Source organism: Scaptodrosophila lebanonensis, unplaced genomic scaffold (genome assembly GCF_003285725.1).
Source record: "Scaptodrosophila lebanonensis strain 11010-0011.00,11010-0021.00 unplaced genomic scaffold, SlebRS2 tig00000024-arrow-pilon, whole genome shotgun sequence".
Taxonomy (NCBI): Eukaryota; Metazoa; Arthropoda; class Insecta; order Diptera; family Drosophilidae; genus Scaptodrosophila; species Scaptodrosophila lebanonensis.
In genome coordinates, this window is record NW_022060538.1 from 18,961,004 (window position 1) to 18,982,398 (window position 21,395).

The 21,395-nt window shown below is 40.3% G+C and overlaps 1 protein-coding gene across 1 annotated transcript in view; it reads right to left on the minus strand.

Moving 5' to 3' along the window:
- LOC115620556 (homeobox protein homothorax) overlaps positions 1 to 21,395 on the minus strand; it is a 166,215-nt gene that overhangs the window by 20,652 nt on the left and 124,168 nt on the right. Inside the window, exons 9-10 of the mRNA XM_030513843.1 lie at positions 17,842 to 17,937; positions 11,453 to 11,476 (exon numbers count right to left, since the gene is read on the minus strand). Of these exons, the coding sequence (XP_030369703.1) occupies positions 11,453 to 11,476; positions 17,842 to 17,937 (120 nt within the window). The remainder of the gene's footprint in view (positions 1 to 11,452; positions 11,477 to 17,841; positions 17,938 to 21,395) is intronic.

Genomic DNA, 21,395 nt, shown 5'->3' on the forward strand with positions numbered 1-21,395 from the left:
TTGATTACTCTTAACTGTTAATTGATGCAACTATTTAATTGAATAGGTTTTTTTTTCAGATTGTGTTTCAAAGTAGTCGATTTAATATGGAGAAATCATTCATAAAACTATAGTACAAGTAGTTTCATAGGTTCGCGGAAGTCAACTTTTTTGCTCAGAGTTTGTAAAATTTCTTTTGCTGTTCGAACGGACCTTAAGTGGCTTTATGCTTGCCTTGCCCAGGCACCTCAGATTGCTTTGTGTGTGTGTGTGTGTGTGTGTGTTGGGGCTGGTGCCGGCGGTATCTGCTGCTGATATGTAAATTCCTTCAAGTGGATTGCACTTTACTCTGCTCTCGACTGCAACAATTTGAAGTCATTTCTTTAGCCTGTGCTCCCATTTTACATTACCACTTTACATGGCATCAGCAGCGGTTGTTTGGCTGGGGCAGGAGGGGGGTTTGGATGGGATATATCTGGCAAACCAAAACACAATTAATCTTTGGCAAAAGCCGTGCCTTGCTGTTGTTGCCGCGACTGCGACTGCGGCTGCTTATTATTGTTATAATAACGATGTGCAAAAGCACTTGTGAAACGCTCGAGTCGCAAGCCCTGGGCTGCCACTTGAGCACTCGTGTAACAGATTAGGCAGCTCCAGCTCCATTTCGATGGTATGGTGCTGGAATTAGGGGGCAGCTCATCTGGCCCGACTTCAAGTGCTTTTTGTTGTTTGTGGCGATAGCGTGGCGCATAATTTTAATTGAATTGTTTAGCTCGCTCATTGCATTGCGCTGCAAAACTTAATTAATTTTAAACTATAACTTCGATGACTTTATGGCGCTGCCAGCTACAGCAATAGCAGCAACGGCAACAAAAAGAAAGGCTACAAAGGCCACCCTCATATAAGTTTGTGTTTGCTAAATAAATTTGATGCTCTGGCAATTTTTGGGGCCAAAAACGAAGCTGCCTCGCCATTATTACATTCCTCGGGTCGCCCGGCCCCACTGTGGGTGGCGCGTAACAAGCATTTTTATTTATTATTGGCTTAAAGTAGGGGCAAGACGAGTTGTGGCACTCCAGTCTGCAGTCTCCAGTCAGACACACACAGACCGACAGACACACGTATGTTGTTATTATTGCAACCGAAACCCCCGAAAAAAAAGAATAGAAATGTAAGCTGCTCCAGTGCTTGGTCGGTTAGTTCGTTCCAAGCTGTCTTGCCAAGCTCGCACGTTCTTCTTGCTCTCGTTCTCATGCTTTGCTTCCTTCATTTTTTTTTTCTTTTTTCTACAATTGCGCAAAATTCCAATTTGCAGTAAATTTTGCGATTTTTCCTTTATACGACACATACAAAACATTTTTAGTTTCCTGCTGATTTTACTCACACGTACAGCCGGGCTATTTCAGCCAACCCCAACTCCCAACCCCCAACCCCCAACCCCAGCCACAACCACAAGCCATGGACAAACAAGACACCTACGCTCACATGTGGAGAATGCGCCTGCTCCTTAAATACGAGTCCTGCTCCTGCAACTGCCGCTCACATTGCTGATGACTTTGTTCAGCTCCCAGCCCACACAATGTTGTATTACATTCTAATATATAGTCTGAAATATATGCCCAGCTATACCCAACATCAGCTATGAAACTGTTTTACAAATGATATGTTATTGCTTTGAATCAGGTTAAAAAGGATACCGGATTAATTCGAGTATTATTAATCGAAAAAATCATTTGGAGAAGGTTTTCCCCTGTTCGAAGAAAGAAACCACATGGAAAATAAAATAGATAGTATTTATTCAACTTAGCCACAGCGCTCCTCAGTTATACGGTTTCACAAATATTGTTTTTCTTCTAAAGCAATTTCCTTTTTCACAATTCCTTAAAGATGAACATGGAATTTTATTTATGAGACTTTTATTTCTATTTTGATTATTCTTTGTTTTCGGTAGCCAGCCTAAGCAAAAGCTGCTGAAAAATTTGTTTATGACTGCAGCTAATACGATTGCTTTCAAAACTTTTGCTTTTCTAAAAAGTTTGTTTTCTCAATACTATGTGTGTGTGTAAAATTTGTAGCATAATGTAGAAAAATCATGAAATGCTGGCAAAATAAATAAAAATAAATATAAATTTCAACAAAATGCACTCTAAAGCTGCTGCACAAAAACAAACAAATTGCCTTTCAAATACACACAACAAAAGTTTTTCCCATCCTCACAAGCAGACACACACACACACACACACGGACACCGAATTGGACACGTGTGTGAGGAAAATGCTTCAACTACTTGACTGGGCGGCGGCTGCCCAAATGAATCGAGTCGAGAAGATCCCACCGACCAACCAACAGTAGCGCCTCGGCAATTTTCAATTAGTTTTTAAATAAACTTTTCTTTTCTTCAGTTTTTGTTTTTGGGAAAACCGAACGCGCAACTTTCCATTTTCTTGTTAGGTGTGCGTGAGCGACTGAGTGTGTGTGGGTGTGTGTGTGTGTGTATTTTTCTTTCAATGAGTTTTCATTTAAAAACAAATTTTGCGCCTTACTTCAACTTTTTGTTTATACAAAATCATGCCAATCGTCTGTCAATCATTTTCCAATGGGAACGGCCCCTGCATCTAATCGAATACGAGTATGGCGGAAGTCTGCTTAAACTCAACGCCAAACTTACAACTTGGTCGAGTGTGTGGGCAGGGAAACAATCGGCGGGGCCTGGGCGGAGGCCAACTAATTGAGTTTTGCTTTTAGTAATAATAAACAGCTACAGCTAAGGCTACAGCAACGACTAACGCAACAAAACCAATTGTTGTCTATGCGGCACAGTGGTGAGCATTTCCAAAGAAGATGCGCAAAATTCATTTGAAACCATTCCATCATAACTGGAAACAATATTTGACCACACAGATAGGATTTGGATTAAAGGTTTCTCTTTTGGAAATTGAAGTACCAAATGCTAAACAATTAAATCATAAAACTAAAAATTACCGAGTATATTACAGAACCCAAGAATACTGTCAAAGCTTAAGGTATAGTTTTATCCTTATCCTAAGACTTCTCTAAGGTCAACTCACCAATTGCAAGAAATCTGCTGAAGCTCAACAAAATAGAAGACTCGATTTGTTCAACACAATATAGACACCCTAGTTCATGTTCGGGGAGGATGTGGGAAAAGTAAGTGTGCTTCATATGATGACATTCTTAGAATGATCTCTTAAGATATTTCAATAGGGTGTTTCACATGATGATATTCATAAACAGATCTATACTAGATAATAATCTAGTATATTAAAATTGAAAGACAACATATTTTCATTGCATTTCTCAGAAGCATATAATGACATTCTTATAATGATCTCTTAAGATATTTCAGTAGGTAAGTAGTTAAGGAATATTTTAAATAGAAGGGGTATTCCACATGATGGTATTCATAAACAGATCTCCCTAGCTAGATCCAACTCTTATCTAGTAAGTATATTAAAATTGAAAGAAAACATATTTTCATTACATTTCTCAAAAGCACCAGTCCTAGATTTTCAAGACTACTGCTAATGTTTGCACTTTTTATCCAGCTCGACCATCAGTTTGTTCCACAGTGGGATGTCAACGTCATTCTCCCTACGTGCACATTGCGACTTTTGGTTGCTCGAGGATAAGACCGAGGAGGTGGAGGCAGAGGTGGAGAAGGCATTTAATTGAATTCAAAACATGTCAAAAGAAATCAGCAAACACCCTGGGTGGCTTGGCTGGCTGTTTGAGTGAAGAGACAGGCCAGCTACTGGCTCTTCAGGGTGCCACGCCCCGTCTATGTACTCGTAGTTTGTCAACGGGGCTACAAAAGAGCTTCGGCCTCTTCAGCTGGGCAAACACTTAAGGTCGGCTTCAAGTGTAAGCAAAGAAGCTGCGCTTGAGCTGAGCCCCCCCTGAAAAGGTACTTCAGTAAATCACAGAAGCAGCACCAGCAACAACAACAACAACAAGCAGCTGAGAGCTGAGTTCGCCACACACATGACAAAAGTTGTTTAAAAAAAGGGCGTCATTGCTGTTGTTGGCCGTCAAGTGGGTGGCTTGAATAACAACGGTAAATAAAGCCAGCAACAACAAACACTTGAGCGTGGATCCCAAAGTGAGACCTCCGAGGTGTTGGCTGCCGGCTGTTTACTATGTCTTCTTCTTCTTCTTGTTATTGTTGTTGTTGTTGCTGTTGTTCTTGTTACACGGCCAGCTTGACGCAATTATGCGCCATGCCGTTGCCTTACTCTCGGCCAAGTCTGAAGACTACCACAGCTCGCTTATTAGCTTGGCCAACTTGAACAACTCTTTGACATGATTTATGCGCAGATTGCGCGCGCCACAAAAAGCAAAAAAAAAAAAAAAAAAAAAAACCACACTACTGGTGAATAAGTGAGGAGAAAAAAGAAGCAAAGCCAAGTGCATTTATTGTTTATGAAAACTTTATTGAATGTCACGTTAAGCGCGCTTAAGTTTCGCCGCTCGGCTTGATAAACATCTGCAATTAATTTCAAGTTGGGGGTTTTCCTCGCACTCCAACTGTTGAGCACATCTTGTGCTTGTGGAAAAACTTGCAGTGAGCTGACAATTACTAAAACTTATTACTTCTGTATGGCCGAGAATTAATAAAGCTTAAATGTGTTTGGCATATGACTTAATTAAATTTGAAAAATGGCATGGCGCTCAGATAATTGATGGCACTTGGATGACTGATAATACGAGAAGCCTTCAAATACTCGTATGTGTGTCCACACTTCTCTACTACTGGAGTGGGGGCGCTCCGAGTGTGTCGACATAGCTTGAAGAGGTAAGGAAGTGGTAGCCTTTAGTAGAAATATTGCAGATAATTGGGCATTTCTTATGGGAACATTTTAACTTTTAAACACAAATTAAACTAGAATTTTAAATTCCTCAGAACACTCGACGCTTGCTGCAGCCAGCTCACACCTATACCTTCTAAAATGAACTACAAAGTAATAATATGCATTTATAATAATATACTTCACTACCAAGATTGGACATAATTGGACATTTTAATTGGAAAAATATTAGATAAGCCAAGACTTTATCACAAATTAAAGACCATTTTTACAGACTTCAGAACACTCGACGCTTGCTTTTAAATACAATTCTAAAGTAATAATATTTAAGCCTCAAAAAGTGCTCTCTTCCTAGAAAAAAATAACACAGTCTTTGAAGGCTTTAAGTCACTTTGCAAATATTAACAGCTGATTTGTTTTTTATGGTTTGCAGAGGTAAGTAATTGGTATAATTTACTAGAAAGATTGGACATAATTGAACATTTTAATTGGAAAAATATTAGTTAAGCCAAAACTTTATTACAAATTAAAAAACATTTTACAGACCTCAGAACACTCTACGCTTTCTACCTTCGAAAATAAACTGAAAAGTAATAAAATTTGGGCCACAAAAAGTGTTCTCTTCGTAGAAAAAAATGAACACAGCACTTGAAGGCTTTGCAAATATAATGAGCTAATTTTTTATTTATGGTTTCCATGTAAATCGATCAACATAGAGGCTTTTCAGACTTAGTACTGAATCGAAGCAACTTTCGGACAATAGGAAAATGTCCAATTATGTTATTTTCAGAGCCCCCATATGAAAGGCATTCAGGGCTATTCATTATTTCACAAATTTGTTGCCTTTAAATTGCTTAACAAACCCCTTTCACACCATGGAGCCATTTTCCAGAGACTATGCACCACACTTTTCCCGCACCACGCTACGCCAGTCAAAGAATGATGATGGATCACCAATTGGGCGACGCCATAAAACGGCAACAAGTCAATAAGAATAACAAGAACAACAGCAACAGCAACAACAACAACAACAACAGCAACCATAACCATATCAATGAGGGTCTCAAATCATATGCAGGTTGCAGCACACACGGTCCACAACAATTTTGTGGCCATTTTTTCTTCTTCTTTCCCGCTCGTTCTTGTCCAGAGTTCGCAGCTTCCCAGGCGGCATGGACGGGCCAATTTTTACAAGAGTGGCAAGAGCAAAAAAATGTATATAAAAAGCCGTTCAAGGTATTAACACAAAAGCGGCTTTGGTTTTTGCCGTTGACTACATACTCGCTCGCATACTCGTATATAGAGAGAGATATTGTACAAGTATATATATAGATATTTTTATGGCGGATTTGTGTGATCCGCTGCAATATTTTGAGCCAAACGGCTGCGGCGGTTGCTGCATTGTTTTGTGGCGGCCATCATACGAACAGCAACAAAAAAATAATAATAATAATAATGTTGCAAAAGCTTGTACGTTTTTTTTTTCGGTTTTTTTGTAAGCTGTACAGCAGAATCCCGCGGCAGCAACAACATGTTCATGCCTCATTATTTTTATACGATTTTTGCGGTTCGTTGGGATTCGTTGAGCTGCTGGTGGTGGTGGTGCCGCTTGTTTTGGGTTCTCAGGCTCCAAAGCATTTGGCAATAGGCAGAGTTTCCTTTGCTTGATTGTTTTTTTGTTTTTTTTTTCAGCAATGCCTGCCTGCCTGCTGTTGTCAGCCGAGAGTTTATTAAAATTCCAAAAGTGTGAAAGAACTGCAAAGCACTCGAAAAACAACAAAAGCCAACACATGTTTTCACGCCTACCTCCAAATGCGACGCCTTATATGCAGATTAGCCGTTTACATCAAGTATTTATGTGTGTGTGTGTGTGTGTTTGTGTTTGTATTCCCCATATGCAAAATTGGAAATTATTCAAATTCAATTATTGTCAATTTTATTTATTATTAATGCGCATAATTGTCAAATTTGGCAAATTTATGAACGCCGCTAAAAGGCACAAATAAAATACACTGAGCGGACAATAAGCACACAATATACGAGTGTGTATGTGTGCGTGTGTGTGTGTGTGTGTGTGTGTGTGTGTATACTATATTCTGAGTTCTCTGCTCACGAGTTATGCAAATCAGTGCCACAAGCAAAGTTCGAAGTGCCGTCGCCATGGCTGCAGAATTCAAACGTCGGACAAGATTTTTGTGCGCTTTGCGCCAATCCGCACGAATTTATGAGACATGTTGAAATGCATCTCACCTTGATTATGTGGCTGGCTGACTGGCTGGCTGGCAGCAGCCACCAAAGACGAGCCAGGCTCCTTTTATTTGTTCGCTTTTGCAGTTGCAAGCTCGCCCATTTGGTGTCCAAGCCATACGCTCGGTTTGTCTCCATAACACAGTCGCAGTCGCAGTCGCAGTCAGAGTCGCAGCCCTCCAGCCCCCTTCATCTAAGACTCTCGAAGATTAATGGCAACGCGTTTAATTTGTTTTTGGGTGTTCTCTGTGCAAGACTTTGACTGGCAACAACAACAGCAATAACAACAACAACATCATATGCATATTTCTTGGCAGTCATCGTGTGCCTGCGCCGACTTTGTTGACTCTGTAGTGTAATTCACTCACATTGACACGTCATATGAGCCGTTCGTAACTCATGCGCGGAGGCACAGGTAGACACAATAGACAGAGACGACTGTTGCCCGTTCCGCTGGCTCCGATCATTGCTGCGAGATCATGGGATTTGCCCTTTTGCTGGGCCGCTGAAGCATGCCTAGCATGTGAGTGCTTGATTGTACAAAACAAATGTATCTTTCGTGTGCCTAATGAAGTAACAGATGGCACTACAAAGTTGCTTTGACAACACTTCTGAGAGAGCTCTGCGCGAATAGTCTGTTTTCAATCTACATAAACTACGTCTTCATGTTATGGGCTCTTGAAGTGTATCAAAATTAGTTTTATTAAGCGCTAAATAGTGTTCATTTCATTATATAGTAAATGATTTAAATGTTTCGATATTTCTGTAACTGCAACTTATGCTTTGTCTTTTGCCTGAATCAATGGAAGCTCTTAGATTTAGATGGACCCATGCATTGATAGATATTCATATATAAGACACTTGATTCTGACATAGACATTCTAGATTCTAGAATCGTCCGTATATTTCCTATCAGAATAGCCCATAATGTCTGTGTGGACTTAACATGCGTGCCGGGGAACTTTTAGGAGAACTCTATTATAGATGAGCTGCCAAGGAAAAAACTACCTCACGATAAGACAGAAATATAAATCGAACCCGCTCGTCTAATGGTTTCTGAGAAAGGCGCATTGCCCCCTCCTTGTTATTGTCCCACAATTAGAGCAGCCCTTTCTTAATTAACTAATACTAATTGTCGATTACGAGCAGGTTATTTCTCAACTAGAATTTGTGGCCTGAAGAATAAATCGCAAAAAAGAATGTGTGTTGTGGCAGCTCTCCAAACTATTTAGGTACATAACTTGATTGATATTTCATAAATCAATCGAAAGTTTTTTATGCACATTTGATTGTTGAATTGTGAATTAAGAAAATATGAAAAAGATAACTTTTGCATCACAATGTTAATTTAAGCTATAGCCTGAATAAAGAAGTGACGTTGATTTGAATGACAATTCAATAGAGCTAGATTTGATTTCTATAGAACTCTAAATACCTTATACATATCTATACAAATGATTTCATAGCTCAGCTTACATGCGAAGTAGTGCCTGTCTATTATTTTACTTTTTAATGCAAAGTTGAGAATTGTGGGACATTCGAGTATATACATAGTAGTATTATAATAAAAATGCATGTTGGCTGCAGCTTTCGCAGATTGAAAACGTTGCCAAAACCTGAGCAAACCTCTGTGGAAAATATTGTATTGCCGGTTCGCAAACCAAGAACATGTTGCCTGTGCTGTTGGCAGCGCTGCTGCATGTCTAGACCTCAACATAATCCCTCATGGCTAACCCTGTCTCTTGTGGTTGTTGCTGTTGGTGTGTTCTTCATTGTTTTCGACATGATATTAAGTAATTCATAAGCGTGTAATTTCGTTTAACACAACCAAAAATAAATGTCTGCAGTTGATTTTTGACATCAAAATTGCAGCGCAACGATGGCGACGATGATGAGGCGAAGGCGATGGCGATGGCGAAGGCGACTGCCAAAGTCAAGGCAGACAGTGGCTTGCTGTTTTTTGTTTTTTGTCTCTCCTTAATAATACACTGAAAATGCTTTTTTAAAAGCATAAAAATTATAACGCATCAGTCACGACACGCGAACGGGACAGACAGACAGACAGTGCTCCCTTCACCAATCTGGGGAGCTCTGCATGTGAGAAAGAAAATCTTTCAACACACAAAGAGCGAGCACAAAAAAATATTGTACTAAACGTTTTTGTTTCCACTTTGCTTGGCGGCCATATTTGAGCGGAAAACTGTGCAAAAGTTTCGTGTAACAACAAAATGGTTTATTAAGAAAGGAAATGAGGCATTTGGCAGCAAAAAAGCAAAAATACAAAAACGACGAAGCGAGTAAAAATAAAACAGAGAGCAACCATTGTTGTTGTTGTTATTGTTGTTGGTTGTTGTTGAGTTGGCAGCCAAACCACAAACGGAACAAAAACTACAAATTCTAAATAATTTTGTTGTTGCTGTTGTTGTTGTTGTTGTTGTTAGTTTTAAGCCATCATATGCAAATTACTGTTAATGACAAGCCGCTGAATAAATTATAAAAGCGGGCGCAGTGGAGGAAGAAATCAATGACCTCAGCGACAGCCCAACAACAACTCTCTAGTTAGTTATGGGGTTCAAAGCATATAGCAAGAGTATAGTGTTTCTATATACAAGTATATATGTATGTATACATTCCTGCATAAGTCACAATATCAGTGGAGGAGCGCGCGCTGTCTCATAATAATGAAATATTTCCAAATAAGATTCATTCCTCCAGATACAAAAGATACAAAAGGCTGTGTGGTTAGTTTGAAGCTTGTTGTTGTTGTTGTTGATGTTTTTGTTGTTGTAGTTGTAGCATCTCCCCACATACTAATTTCAAATTTCAATCTGGCGCGCTGTGACCTTTCATGCCTACATCCAGGCATACATATATCGAGTTATACATATCTGCATATAATTCAAGGCACAGCCACATACATACATATAGTATGTATGTATTTATATATTTTTGTTAATTTCGAAAGCGTATTAAATTACACACTCATTCAAACACGCACATCCATATCGAAGTATTTATATATACAAGCATGTATACTTGTATACTATAGAGTTGGTTGGCGGTTCGCTGGCAAAGTTGAAACAAGAATTTCAAGTATGTTTAACCCAAAACGGAACACAAGGCGGCACGGCGAGGGGAAGGCGGCTGCATGGGATGCCATGCCTGGGCTTAAAGTATTTCACAGGAAATCTTCGAAAACGAAACGAAACGAAGCCGAACAAACCAAACTCAACTCAACTCAACTCAAGCAAACCCAACCAAGCAACCAACCAACCATCCAACAATATGTTCTACACATTTCTTATTTCTTACATTTTTTTTGTAATTGTTGTTGTTTCGCTTTTTGGTTGCTTTGTGTGAGAAATCGAAATCCCAAAAACTAAATCCTATAATGCCTTAAAGGGGCACCAACACAATTGTGTGTGTGTGTGTGTGTGTGTGTGTGTGTGTGTGTGTGTGTGTGTGTGTGTGTGTGTGGAGCGAGCGATTCGGCCGCATTTTGAATTGTGTGTTGTGTGTCTTTTCAGAGCCCCCTCAAAAGTCACACACACACTGACACACACACACACACATACACATGCAGCCGTCCAGTGTACGAGGCAAGCGTGCTCGTAGTCTATAATAATGATAAGATGGCTCTTAATCAGAAAATTTATATGCCCCAGCATTAAGTTTGTTTCTTCTTCATCTTCTTCTCTCGCTCTGTCTTGTGTGCTGTTGCTGTTGTTGTTGTTGCTGGCCCGCAGACGACCTCATGCCCCAAGTCGCTGATGATGGGTTATGCTCGTTTATAATTATAGGTCCTGTCAAATGCTAAATGAAAGGCGCATCAAAAAAGGCCAGCCAGCGTGCAAGTCAAAACTATTCAATTTTCAGTTTAGAGAGCGTTACGCTATGCTGCTCGTTTCGTCTTGTTGTTGTTGTTGTTGCTTTTGCTGTTGCTGTTGGTTGGGCAGCATAATTTTGGCCATTGGCCATTGCCAAAGTGTTTGGGGCGTGCATTTGAGGCGCGCTTTTCATTGGACCACAAAACACGCGACTTCAGATATTCACAAAAAAAAAAAATACCCCATTATGTTGGCTTATAAAAGATTTTATGCAACAAAAGCTTTTATTCAACTGAATATAAGCTTTTAGTAGTCTTGGCTACCAGCATTGAAAATCAATTGATAAACATACTTATTATTGGGTGTGAAGGCCAAGCAAACTCCTAATGAATTGGCTTTTAAATGTAATTTGCATTCCTCTTTTAACTGTTACGTATTTATCATATATTCATAAATATATTAAATTAAAGTTCTTTACACTCTCCTCAGTCATCTAAGTCATTCTTAAATGAAAGCGAAACATCGAAACGAAATGCCAAACTCTACTCTTAATATTATTTCAATCGAACTTACCGCTTGCACTCGTTCCGAAATTGTCTGTAAAGAGAAAAAAGAAAACAAAGATTAATCAAACATCAAAACGTGATCACTTATTTGGAGAGAAATTCAACATACGAGTATGTACGAGTATTCTATGCAATATACTTGTATTCCTGGCATGTTGTTTGATTGAATTAGCACCACAAACAAACTGACACACTAAGCCTGCCCCCCAGAAGAGGTGCCTCAATATATTTTCCCAAAAAATTCTCAGGCTCCAGAACCGCTGCTATAAATCTGCTCTCAATTTTTGTGGTAAACAACAAAAGCTGAAAGGCGCAAATGCCTCGCAGGGCAGTTAAAAAAAATTGAAAAATTTCGTGCAGACTTTGACCGCAAATGTGGCTTTTTTTCTCGGACGCTATAAAATATGATATATATTCACACACTCACACCAACACAGCAACACACACACGCACACTAACACACTCGTAGGCGAGACTGCGAGGCTGTTGGGCAATCAATCAAAACTACGGACTCCATATCAGAGGGCAGAGTGTGAACAAAATATGTGGAGCAAATCAAATCAAATGCAATGCAGCCGGTCCCAAAAAAAAAAAAAACAAAAAACCAAAATAAAAAACATAAACAGAACACAAAAACAAAGGCCGTTTTTTGAGCTGCCTGTTTCAGATCTCATACTTCAAGCTCGGAACTCGGATTTTCACACGCAAATCGCTGCCTCACTTTTTACCTCGACCTTTTTTTTCTCGTAAAATGCTTAAGTTTTAATGGTAATCTGCATGCTAACTATGCAAATTTTATGGATTTGGCCAACAGATTGCAGCAACAAAATCCGCTCTAATTCTGGCCACAGAGCTTTAGGAGCTGTGGAAGAATCATGGGAAAGCGGGCCAGACGATGTTTTCATCAAAATTGGGTTGCAGACTAGTTTATTTTGCACCTTCATGGCCTAATTGCTTTCCAGTTTCTTAAAAGTCATAGTTTGTATATTTCTTAAAAAAAATTCTCTTCTTTAAAATTCGAACACAATGAGTTATCGAAGCATCGGACAAATTAAAGATTCGGGTCTTAACTTGCTTATAACTTGCGTATTTCTAATCGATTCATGTCAAATATTTTGATTTGAATACCAAACAATTGTGCTTCAAGACAAGTCCATTGCAATATATTAGAGTCTAAGAGTCTTAGTCTAGGAATTTATAGACTCAGAGCCCTTTTTTCTGCATCCTCACAATGTAAGATCGCTTTAAGCTCATTTCGGTAAGCAATTCCACATAAACAACAATAAAGTGTCAGTCAAGCTGTCCATTTGACTTCTCTCTTATTTTTATGTGTTGTTCGAGTCCTCGGACGAAATGTGAGTAGCAAAAGAGTGTTGATGCTGATGAGTTCGATGGAAAACAACAACAATAAAAAAGGTGCAGAATGCTCGCTATTTCAAGACACAACAGATCAAGAAACACAAGTAAACACTCATTCGACGTCTCCGAAAATGGAACTGCAAGTTGATACCGATACATACATACATTAATGATAATCTTGATCTTGCCAAATCTATAAAAGGTTTTATGTGTAGTCTCTGCGAGAAGACAAATGGTGTTATGAGTTGGCCAACATTCAGGAATACAAGTATTTCTGCTTGATTTCCAAGTAAGATAAAGGTATGGAACTCTTCTAAAAAATAATGAATTCAATATTGAACCTAAAGAAAATCGTTTCATTTACAATATGATCCATTTCTGCTCGATCCGCTGATCTCTCAGCTATAAATTGCTGCGTAAATTCTTTCAGTATCAACTCCAAAACGTAATGCGTAACAATCCGATTATTTATATCGTGGTATATCCCGGCTATTCAGCCTCTGCCTGTCTCTGTCTCAATCAATTACCATTTCTTCAGCTCTTCGGCTCTTCAGTTTATTTTAAGTCGTTTAGTCAGTTTGTAATAACATGGCTAAGAGTATTTGGCGAGCTTGTCTGTGGATTTTCATGCATTTCACGATGTTTTGCGCTTGGCCCAGGCCCGGGCCCCGACCCGGACCCCGATGGCATCGCAACCTCAAGCTCGCGTTGTCATTTAAGTCATCGAACACGCATTGGTACATGGTGTCAGTGTCCTGGCCGGCGAGAATGTGCGGCCATCGCAGTCGCTCGAATGAGCCTCATTCTCATGGCATTGGCCGCAACATTTCAGCGTTGACTTTTCCCTCCTTTTTATTTGTGTTTGTATTTGTTGTTTTATTTTTATTTTTTGTGCACAGTTCATAAATAATCGTCTTAAGTTGAGCAGCGGCTGGGTGGCTGAGCATTGCGACAGATTAACAACAGGCCCTGCCTCCGTCACCTTCAGCCGCTCGCTCGCACAGCTCCATTAGTCGCAACACTTTACAGACATTGCACTTTTAAATCTGGAAAAAAACAACAACAACATGCCGAGTGTTTTTGTTGGTGTTGGAGGCATTGCAGCAGAGGAAAGAAAGCAACAGAAGAAAAACGAGACAGAACATGAACAGGCAGCCGCCTGAGTCCCACTCCGACTTCGGCTTCGAAGTTGGACTCCGACTTGCTCAAATATTCCAAAAACGTTTCAATGAATGTCGCAGTGCTTCAATTTTTTCACCAAAAAGAACAACAGCAGCAGCAACAAAACAACTGTCGCTGTCGCTTGTCGCTGATCCCATTTTAATATTCTAGATACTTAAATAAAATACGTGTCTGGCTTTGCCAACAAACGTTTATTGTTTGTTAATTGATTTTCAGTGCGGCCGGCGCGGCACGGCAGGGCGAACGAAACAAAGCGCACAAGTTGCTGCTGTTGTTGTTGTTGTTGTTTTTGCTGGCGACGTCTGTTAAAATGCAAAGTGCAACTTCAAAAAGTTGCTAAAGAAAATTTCGTATGCAAAATTTGTCAGAGTTGGTCGCTCTTCTTGGCTTTAACTTTGGCGCAATTAATTTGCAGACAACGACGCAGCAATGCCGACGACGACGACGACGATGTTGGCGACTCAGCCTTGACAACATCAGCAGCAACAGCAACAACAACAACACAAGCCACAACAACAACAACAACAGCAGTAACAGACGGCTACAATTATCAAGGACTGCGCCTAAGTGACCAAACGCTTTGACAGAGTTGACAGGCAATGGCAGCAATGGCAGCGATGGCGGCACTTGGCAGGCCCGGGTCATTTAACGGTAATTACTAAGCCGGCTGGCCAGCAAAAGATTTTCGCGAAAAAACCCAAAACAACAACAACTACAGCAACAACAAAATCGAAAAAACGTGCGCTCAAGAGGCTGCCCGAAAGTCTACCGCCGACAAAGTGAAGCAAGTGAAGCATTTACAACATCAGCAACAACAACGACGGCAACAACAACAGCCAGAGCTGCTGCAGAAGTGAAGCTAAGAAAAGAAAACTCTTTGGAGTCTGTCTCGGAAACACGAAAACCACGACTTTTCTAGAAAACCACAGCAGAAGGCAAAAGGCGCAGACTTCAAGCGCAAAAGTCTATTTATGTGACTATTGAAGTGCTGGCCAGCCAGAAGATTCTTCAGCACTGACTCTATATGTATGTGTGTGTGTGTGTGCCAGCGTTGTGTTGATCCAGTTCACAATTGAGCAGGTTGCTGGTTCTATGTAATGGTATATTTTCATGGTAGCTCAACCTCTATTCAAAAGCTTTTTTTTCAAACATTTCGTTGAGGTCGGGGTCACCAAATATTTGCACAAGTACTAGTTCAGTGTAAAGAAGTGCTCGGAAATGCTCGAAAATGATTTTATTTTATGAATTTTTAATTTACAAATGACTGAGCTTGATCAAATGCTGTTGTTACGATTTTTAGCTAAATTGTGGGTTTCTTATTAACAATTCCTTGACGTTGGGGTCACCAAATGTTTTCACTTGGACTTGACACCTAATCCATGCGAGTGCTGCTGCTGCTCTCCCGCCTACCGAACTATTTCATTCTTCTTTCATTTTTATCAAAAATTCTCAAAGCTCTATCAGCTTATACAATTTTTCAGAAATGTGCTAAATAGAACAAATGAAAACATCGTAGAATCCAAACAAAGCGGCCAAATAAACAATAACCTATCTGGTTGGGCTATATCTGTAAGCTATCTATAATTTATCTGCAAATAAATCTTTAGCTATTTAATCATGCATGCTTATTTTTCATTATAAAACATATATTAGTTTTATAATTAATTGATTAATTGAGGGTTTTATGCAAAACAAATCTATAGCTCGCAGGTAAAGAAGAGTTTGTGAAGAGATCAGTTATTGTAGGACAGCTGTGCATCAAGACTTCAGGAACAACTGTGAACTAGTGTTATGTTCATAGTCCGATATATTGGCCGCAGCACAACAACTTTTATTTGTGAGTGTGTGTGTGTGTTTGAAGAGTTTTTTTCGTAGCCTGAACTGCAGTTTGTCGGCTTAGCGGCTTGGGCTTTGATTTTTGCTTGATTTCTTTCAAAATCAAGCTAAAGACTCAACGATGGGGCCCTAAAACCAAAATAGAGATGCAGTCGATGGCGGCCGATGGAGGCCACGGCGCTCGCCAAGGCACTTGTGGCATGTTGTTGCTGTAGTTGTTGTTGTTGTTATTGTTGTTGTTGTTGTCGATGTTGCCGACATTGCATGTGCAGTGACTGTGACGCCATTTTCAACAACAACAGCAGCAGCAGCCGGCCAGTCAGCCAGCCAGCCAGCAAGCCAGCAAGCGAACAAACTAAGGCAACAACGTATGCAAAAGAGCTGAGAACAGCAACAACAACAACAACAACAAGAGCAGCTAGAGCGAGAGTGGAGCGAAGCGAACATGTCCAAAGGGAAACCGCCAAAAGGATAATCAGCAACAATTTAGTATTATTACACCACGTTCGAAACGATCGAGTGAGAGAGCATTGGAGCGCAGGCCGCAACTGAGGTGGGGGCTAGCGGGGGAGGCAGACACACACACACATACAAAGTTGTCTGTCAGTCTCTGGTTTATTTTATTTTATTTATTTTTTTTGTTGGACTGGAGAGAAGGTTGAGGCTGGAGCTGCGCCCGCGACGACTCAAGTATGCATTTCAAAGAAAATCATTATTATCGATGCGCTGCGGCGAAGGCAGCCGGCAACGTTGAGACGACAACATTGGATGTGGATGTGGCTGTGGCTGTGGATATATGGATGTGGACGTGAATGTGGATGCCTGGCTTTTGGTATTTTCACGTAGCCATAGATTGAGTTTCAATGGAAAAATGATTTGCAAATTGACTTTAACGAATTGCTCGACTGAAGTTGCAGAACAAAAATATATACATAGAGATGGAGAAGGAGAAGGAGATGGAGAGAGTGGGGGATCGTGAAGAAGCAGCAGGTTGCTTGAGCATGTTATGGAATTTTGATTATAGCATTTGTCGGCCTTTTGTGGCGCATACGCGTCCATAGAGCATTAGAAGAGGCAAAGGTCCTAGCCCATAGTCAAAGTCATGGTCTTCGAGTAATTGGCACGCATATTGCGGGCGAACAATGCCGTTTTTATTTTTCTTTGCATTTGCGACTTTCAGCTGCCATTCAAACAATCAGGCTTGCCGCTCTATGCGAAAACTGCTGCTGATGATGCCCATTTCATGGCTAACTCCAATGGCCAACAAAGTTAACAGCCGCCAGGCAGTGCGAATAGCAAGAGGGACCCAACTGACGTCTGATCCATTGGCTGCTCTGGTCTGGTCTGGTTGGTCGGCTGCCCGGGCCATACTGAACGCCATTATCAGCATCATAACGTTGCTTGATGGGCGCATGGGCGAGCAGACTGGCCTCCAACCAGTCGACTATGAGGCGACTGCTTTGTTTGGCATCCTCCTAGAGCGCATCTTCCACTGCCTGTTGCCGTTGCTGTCGCTGTTGCCATGGTTGTGAGTCTGCGGTTCTTCTGGTTGGCCGTCGGGCGCTGCTAGTTCGTATATCATTATAGAAATTACCAACTCCAACTCCAGCAACAGAAACAGCAAGAAGAGCAACAAGAGCCGTCTCTGGCAGCCATTGTTAGTATTTTGCTATTAACGTTAACTCTTTGGCACAATCTGCTCGCTTGATCTTGTTGCGGCGATAGCGCAAACTAAGCAACAACAACAACAGCAACAGCAACAATAGTAGGCACAACAACGAAGGCAACAAACTAAAAACAAAAGCGGGCCATACACAACTATCTTGGGCAGACATAGTAATGCGCCGACCTGACGAGCTGTTAGCCATTGATATCGAATGAAAACATTGACGTCAGAGTCCCCTCATACCTCCCATACATACATATTTATATACTCGTGCGTACTCATAGTTGCTTCCTAGCCATTACTTAACAGCCAGCAGTTGAAAAAGTTATGAAAAGTTATGAACTGGGACTTACCAGGACTACCAAGGAAGACTGAGGAATACAATCGCCTGGAGGCGTCTGCATTTCGAGCATCGGCAGGTGAGGACCATTCTCTTCGACACCATCGACCTGAAACAACAACAGAAAAGCCGCTCATTAACAATCGGAAGACGTTATTATATATAGACTGAGCTTATAAAGAAACTTATAGCATTAAATAATATTTGAAAATTAAGAAATATGTACGTATTGCTGAAGAAATAAAATGTATGATGAATGATGATTAAAATAGTTTAAATATGATGCATTATAGAAAGTAAAATACTTCTTAAGACAATCCTATTTTAGCGCCATTGCTGCTTTATTCGGTCAAGTACTTTGGATCTTTCTGAATCTTAAACCATAGCGGCCAAGCAGTATTAGTTCCTCCAATTATAACTTAAGTGAAATTTTCCAATGATTTATAAATTGATTTATGTAATGACACCTATACCCAGATATCAGATATTAAAATTATCATTATAACTTAAGGAACGTGTTAAAACCATTCTACAGTTTATAAAGTCAGCAAATCTTTTACTAAAAGATATTCTACAAAGGAGAATATTTCAGCTGCTAACATCATATTTTCACTTTCCAGCACCAATTCGTACGTTCAAGTGTTGGAAAATGTCTAATTTTCTCATAACTATTTTTGTTTTGCTGATCTTGGAGTTAAAGAGTTGCATTTTCTTTAAAGAAGTGATCAATTGAATGATAAAAGTGTATTTTGAATTGTGGAATACTTTTGTTAATAAATTAACATTTTGTTTTTATTTCTGGTAGCACATTTGATGAAATATTATTATATATCGTATTCTAATTATACTGCACGTTTTTCTAAATTGAAGTTGGCTTCAAAATAGTTAAGCTAAGTTTATTGTGTTTAAAACGTATTCCATTAAGGCAATAATTTTATCAAAGCTAACTAACTAAGAGACTTTAAAATCAATTGAAATTTTATTTAAGGCGTTCCCAAATTCAATTTTCAATGCTTTTTCTATACGCTTCAAAATATAATAATAGTCTGACTACTCTTAATATTTTAGCTATTCTTGAGTTTCTTCCAAGTAGTTTCACTTAAAAACTTTAAACCTTAGCCAACAACTTTTAAAATGTAAATAAATTTAAGAAAAGCCTAGTGTGTGTTTGTTTTCTCGTTTTCATAACTCATTGACAATGCCAGAAATTTTCCAAATTTTTCGGTTTAAGTCCATGCTGGCTGCTATTAAGATCTTAAGCTCTCCCAGCGGCGGCTCTAAGTCACTTGTCTCCCCGATTTGTAACACTTGTCAACTTAAAAATGTGCGCGATATTGACAGTATGTTAAATAAGTTAAGCTGCCGTCACAGCCAACGCACAGTATTTAGTCGAGACACACACACATAGGAGTATCTATCTACAGACACAGACACAGCAACACACAGATACGAGTGCTTCTATTAACTCAAAGTGATAGCCAGGTAGCGACGCATGACTGACAGCGTCCACCTCTGCCGCCTTAAGCCTCACTAAGGCCGGCCTGCTCGGCCCTCCCGAAACTCCCATAGACATACATACGGATACGAATATCTAAAGCCCCGACTCCGGGCCATGAGTCAGCTGCGTGCCGCTTATCAAAGGCCGCCTAGCATGACCAAATCTCACAGTTATGGACGCTTTAAGCGCATAAAACTTTAAATGAAATACGCAGTGCTAAAAAGTGAAAATGTTGTTCAAGAACTTGCAATGAGAATGGCGATGGCTATGGCGATGGCGCTAATAATAATTTGGTTTATTAGCTTTAAAGCACAATGAAGACACTGCCGTCAAGTGGAGGGGCGTGTGCAGCGCTAAAAGAATAGCAAACAGGGGTGAGTTCGAGTCAGGATTCGGATTCGGGCAACACCCCTCGCTGTTTTCATTTCTTTACAGCTTTTTTTTTTACCAACAGCCATTTCTATTTTCGCGAGGGCGCAGACCAAGACGCTCAGGAGGATGGGGAGGATGAGGACGACGCACCTTTATTTAAATTTGTTGCGGCCACGGTGCGCGGACCGTCTAAGGAGGTCCTGGGGGAGGGGACTGGGACTGGGACTGCTGCTTCGTTTTCTTCGCCTTTTTTTTCGTTTTACTTAATGGGCAATTTTCTTGGTAGTAATGGGCACGTTTTATGGACGCTTTTGTGGGGTGTTTATCGTGTACACACAAGGGGACTGGGACTGGGAGCGGGATCGGGACGAGGACGCGTCGTTCCAACACTTGGCCAGTAGCAACAGCAACAACAACAACAATGGGCCGGGCGTGTGAATGACCCGCCACAAGGAAGCCAGCAAATGCAATTGCACTTTGTTTCATTTATTTCGAGGGTTGCCATTTCAAAGAGAGATAGTAAAAAGAATAAAACAATAAATAATAAATAGTAATTGGCCGTGCACCTGCCAGGGCGCCGCACCACAACAATACATTATAACATGAAACACAAACTCTCACACAGACAAGCACAAGCAACAACAACAAGAGCAACAACAGCAACAACAGCAACTACAAATCAAAATGAGCAACCTAATGCCAAATTAATAACGAAAACAAGCTCAAAAGCTGAAAGGCAACAAATTTAACTAAAATAAAATTAATTGACTTGACATCCCAGACAGAGAATAACAAACAAACAATGACAGAGCCGGAAAATAATGGGGTGCGAGCGAGATGGCTAACCAAAATCCAAATTGTTCGCACATAAATCTTTACACTAAAAATTTTATTGTCGTTTTTATTGTAAAAGAAATATAAAAAAAATCATAAAATAAAAAATATATAAACCCAGCGCCGCCGCCACACAAAACTACTGAGCACAGCATAGCGAAGCAGAGAAGAGAAGCGAAGCGACGAGCAGAGCAGGCGGCAGAGCCAAACAGTCTGTGAAGACATTTGCGCTCAGAGAGAGAAAGCGCGCTCACAAACACAGGCACACGTGCATTTGTCGTTTCCCCTTTTTGCAACTGACAGCGTATCTCGTAAGTTGTCGCTCGCTCGCTTATATCGTAAGAAGGCGGCAGCCCGCCATTGCGCGCCATCTGCGCAAGCGAGACGGCACTAACTCCTCACATTTAACAACGACTCAAGGCGAATTGAAGCACGAAAAAAAGAAAATCGACAGTGCAGCGAATTGAGTCAAACACTTGGAAGACGACCAACAAAAACAACAACAACAACAGTCACTCAGTCACTCAACAGCGCAATGAAATGAGACGAAATGAATGCTCAGAGCTCACACACATATGTATATTTAATATTATTTTCCCTCCCTATTTGGGCGAGTTAATGATTTTTGCGTTTCTTCTGTGACTTGCCACTTTTATGCCTAAGGTTATGGCTTCTGCAATATTAAATCAATAAATAGACAAACAAATTTCTAAGCAGCGCCGCAACTTTAAGGCCACAAATTCAATTGAGCCAGAAACTCGAGCAACTCGGGCGATCGTAAATCAAATGAGGAAGTTATGGCCATTTGTGTACATATGTAAAACCGATAAAGGGGCGATATAACAATTGAAGTGTGTGGTGGC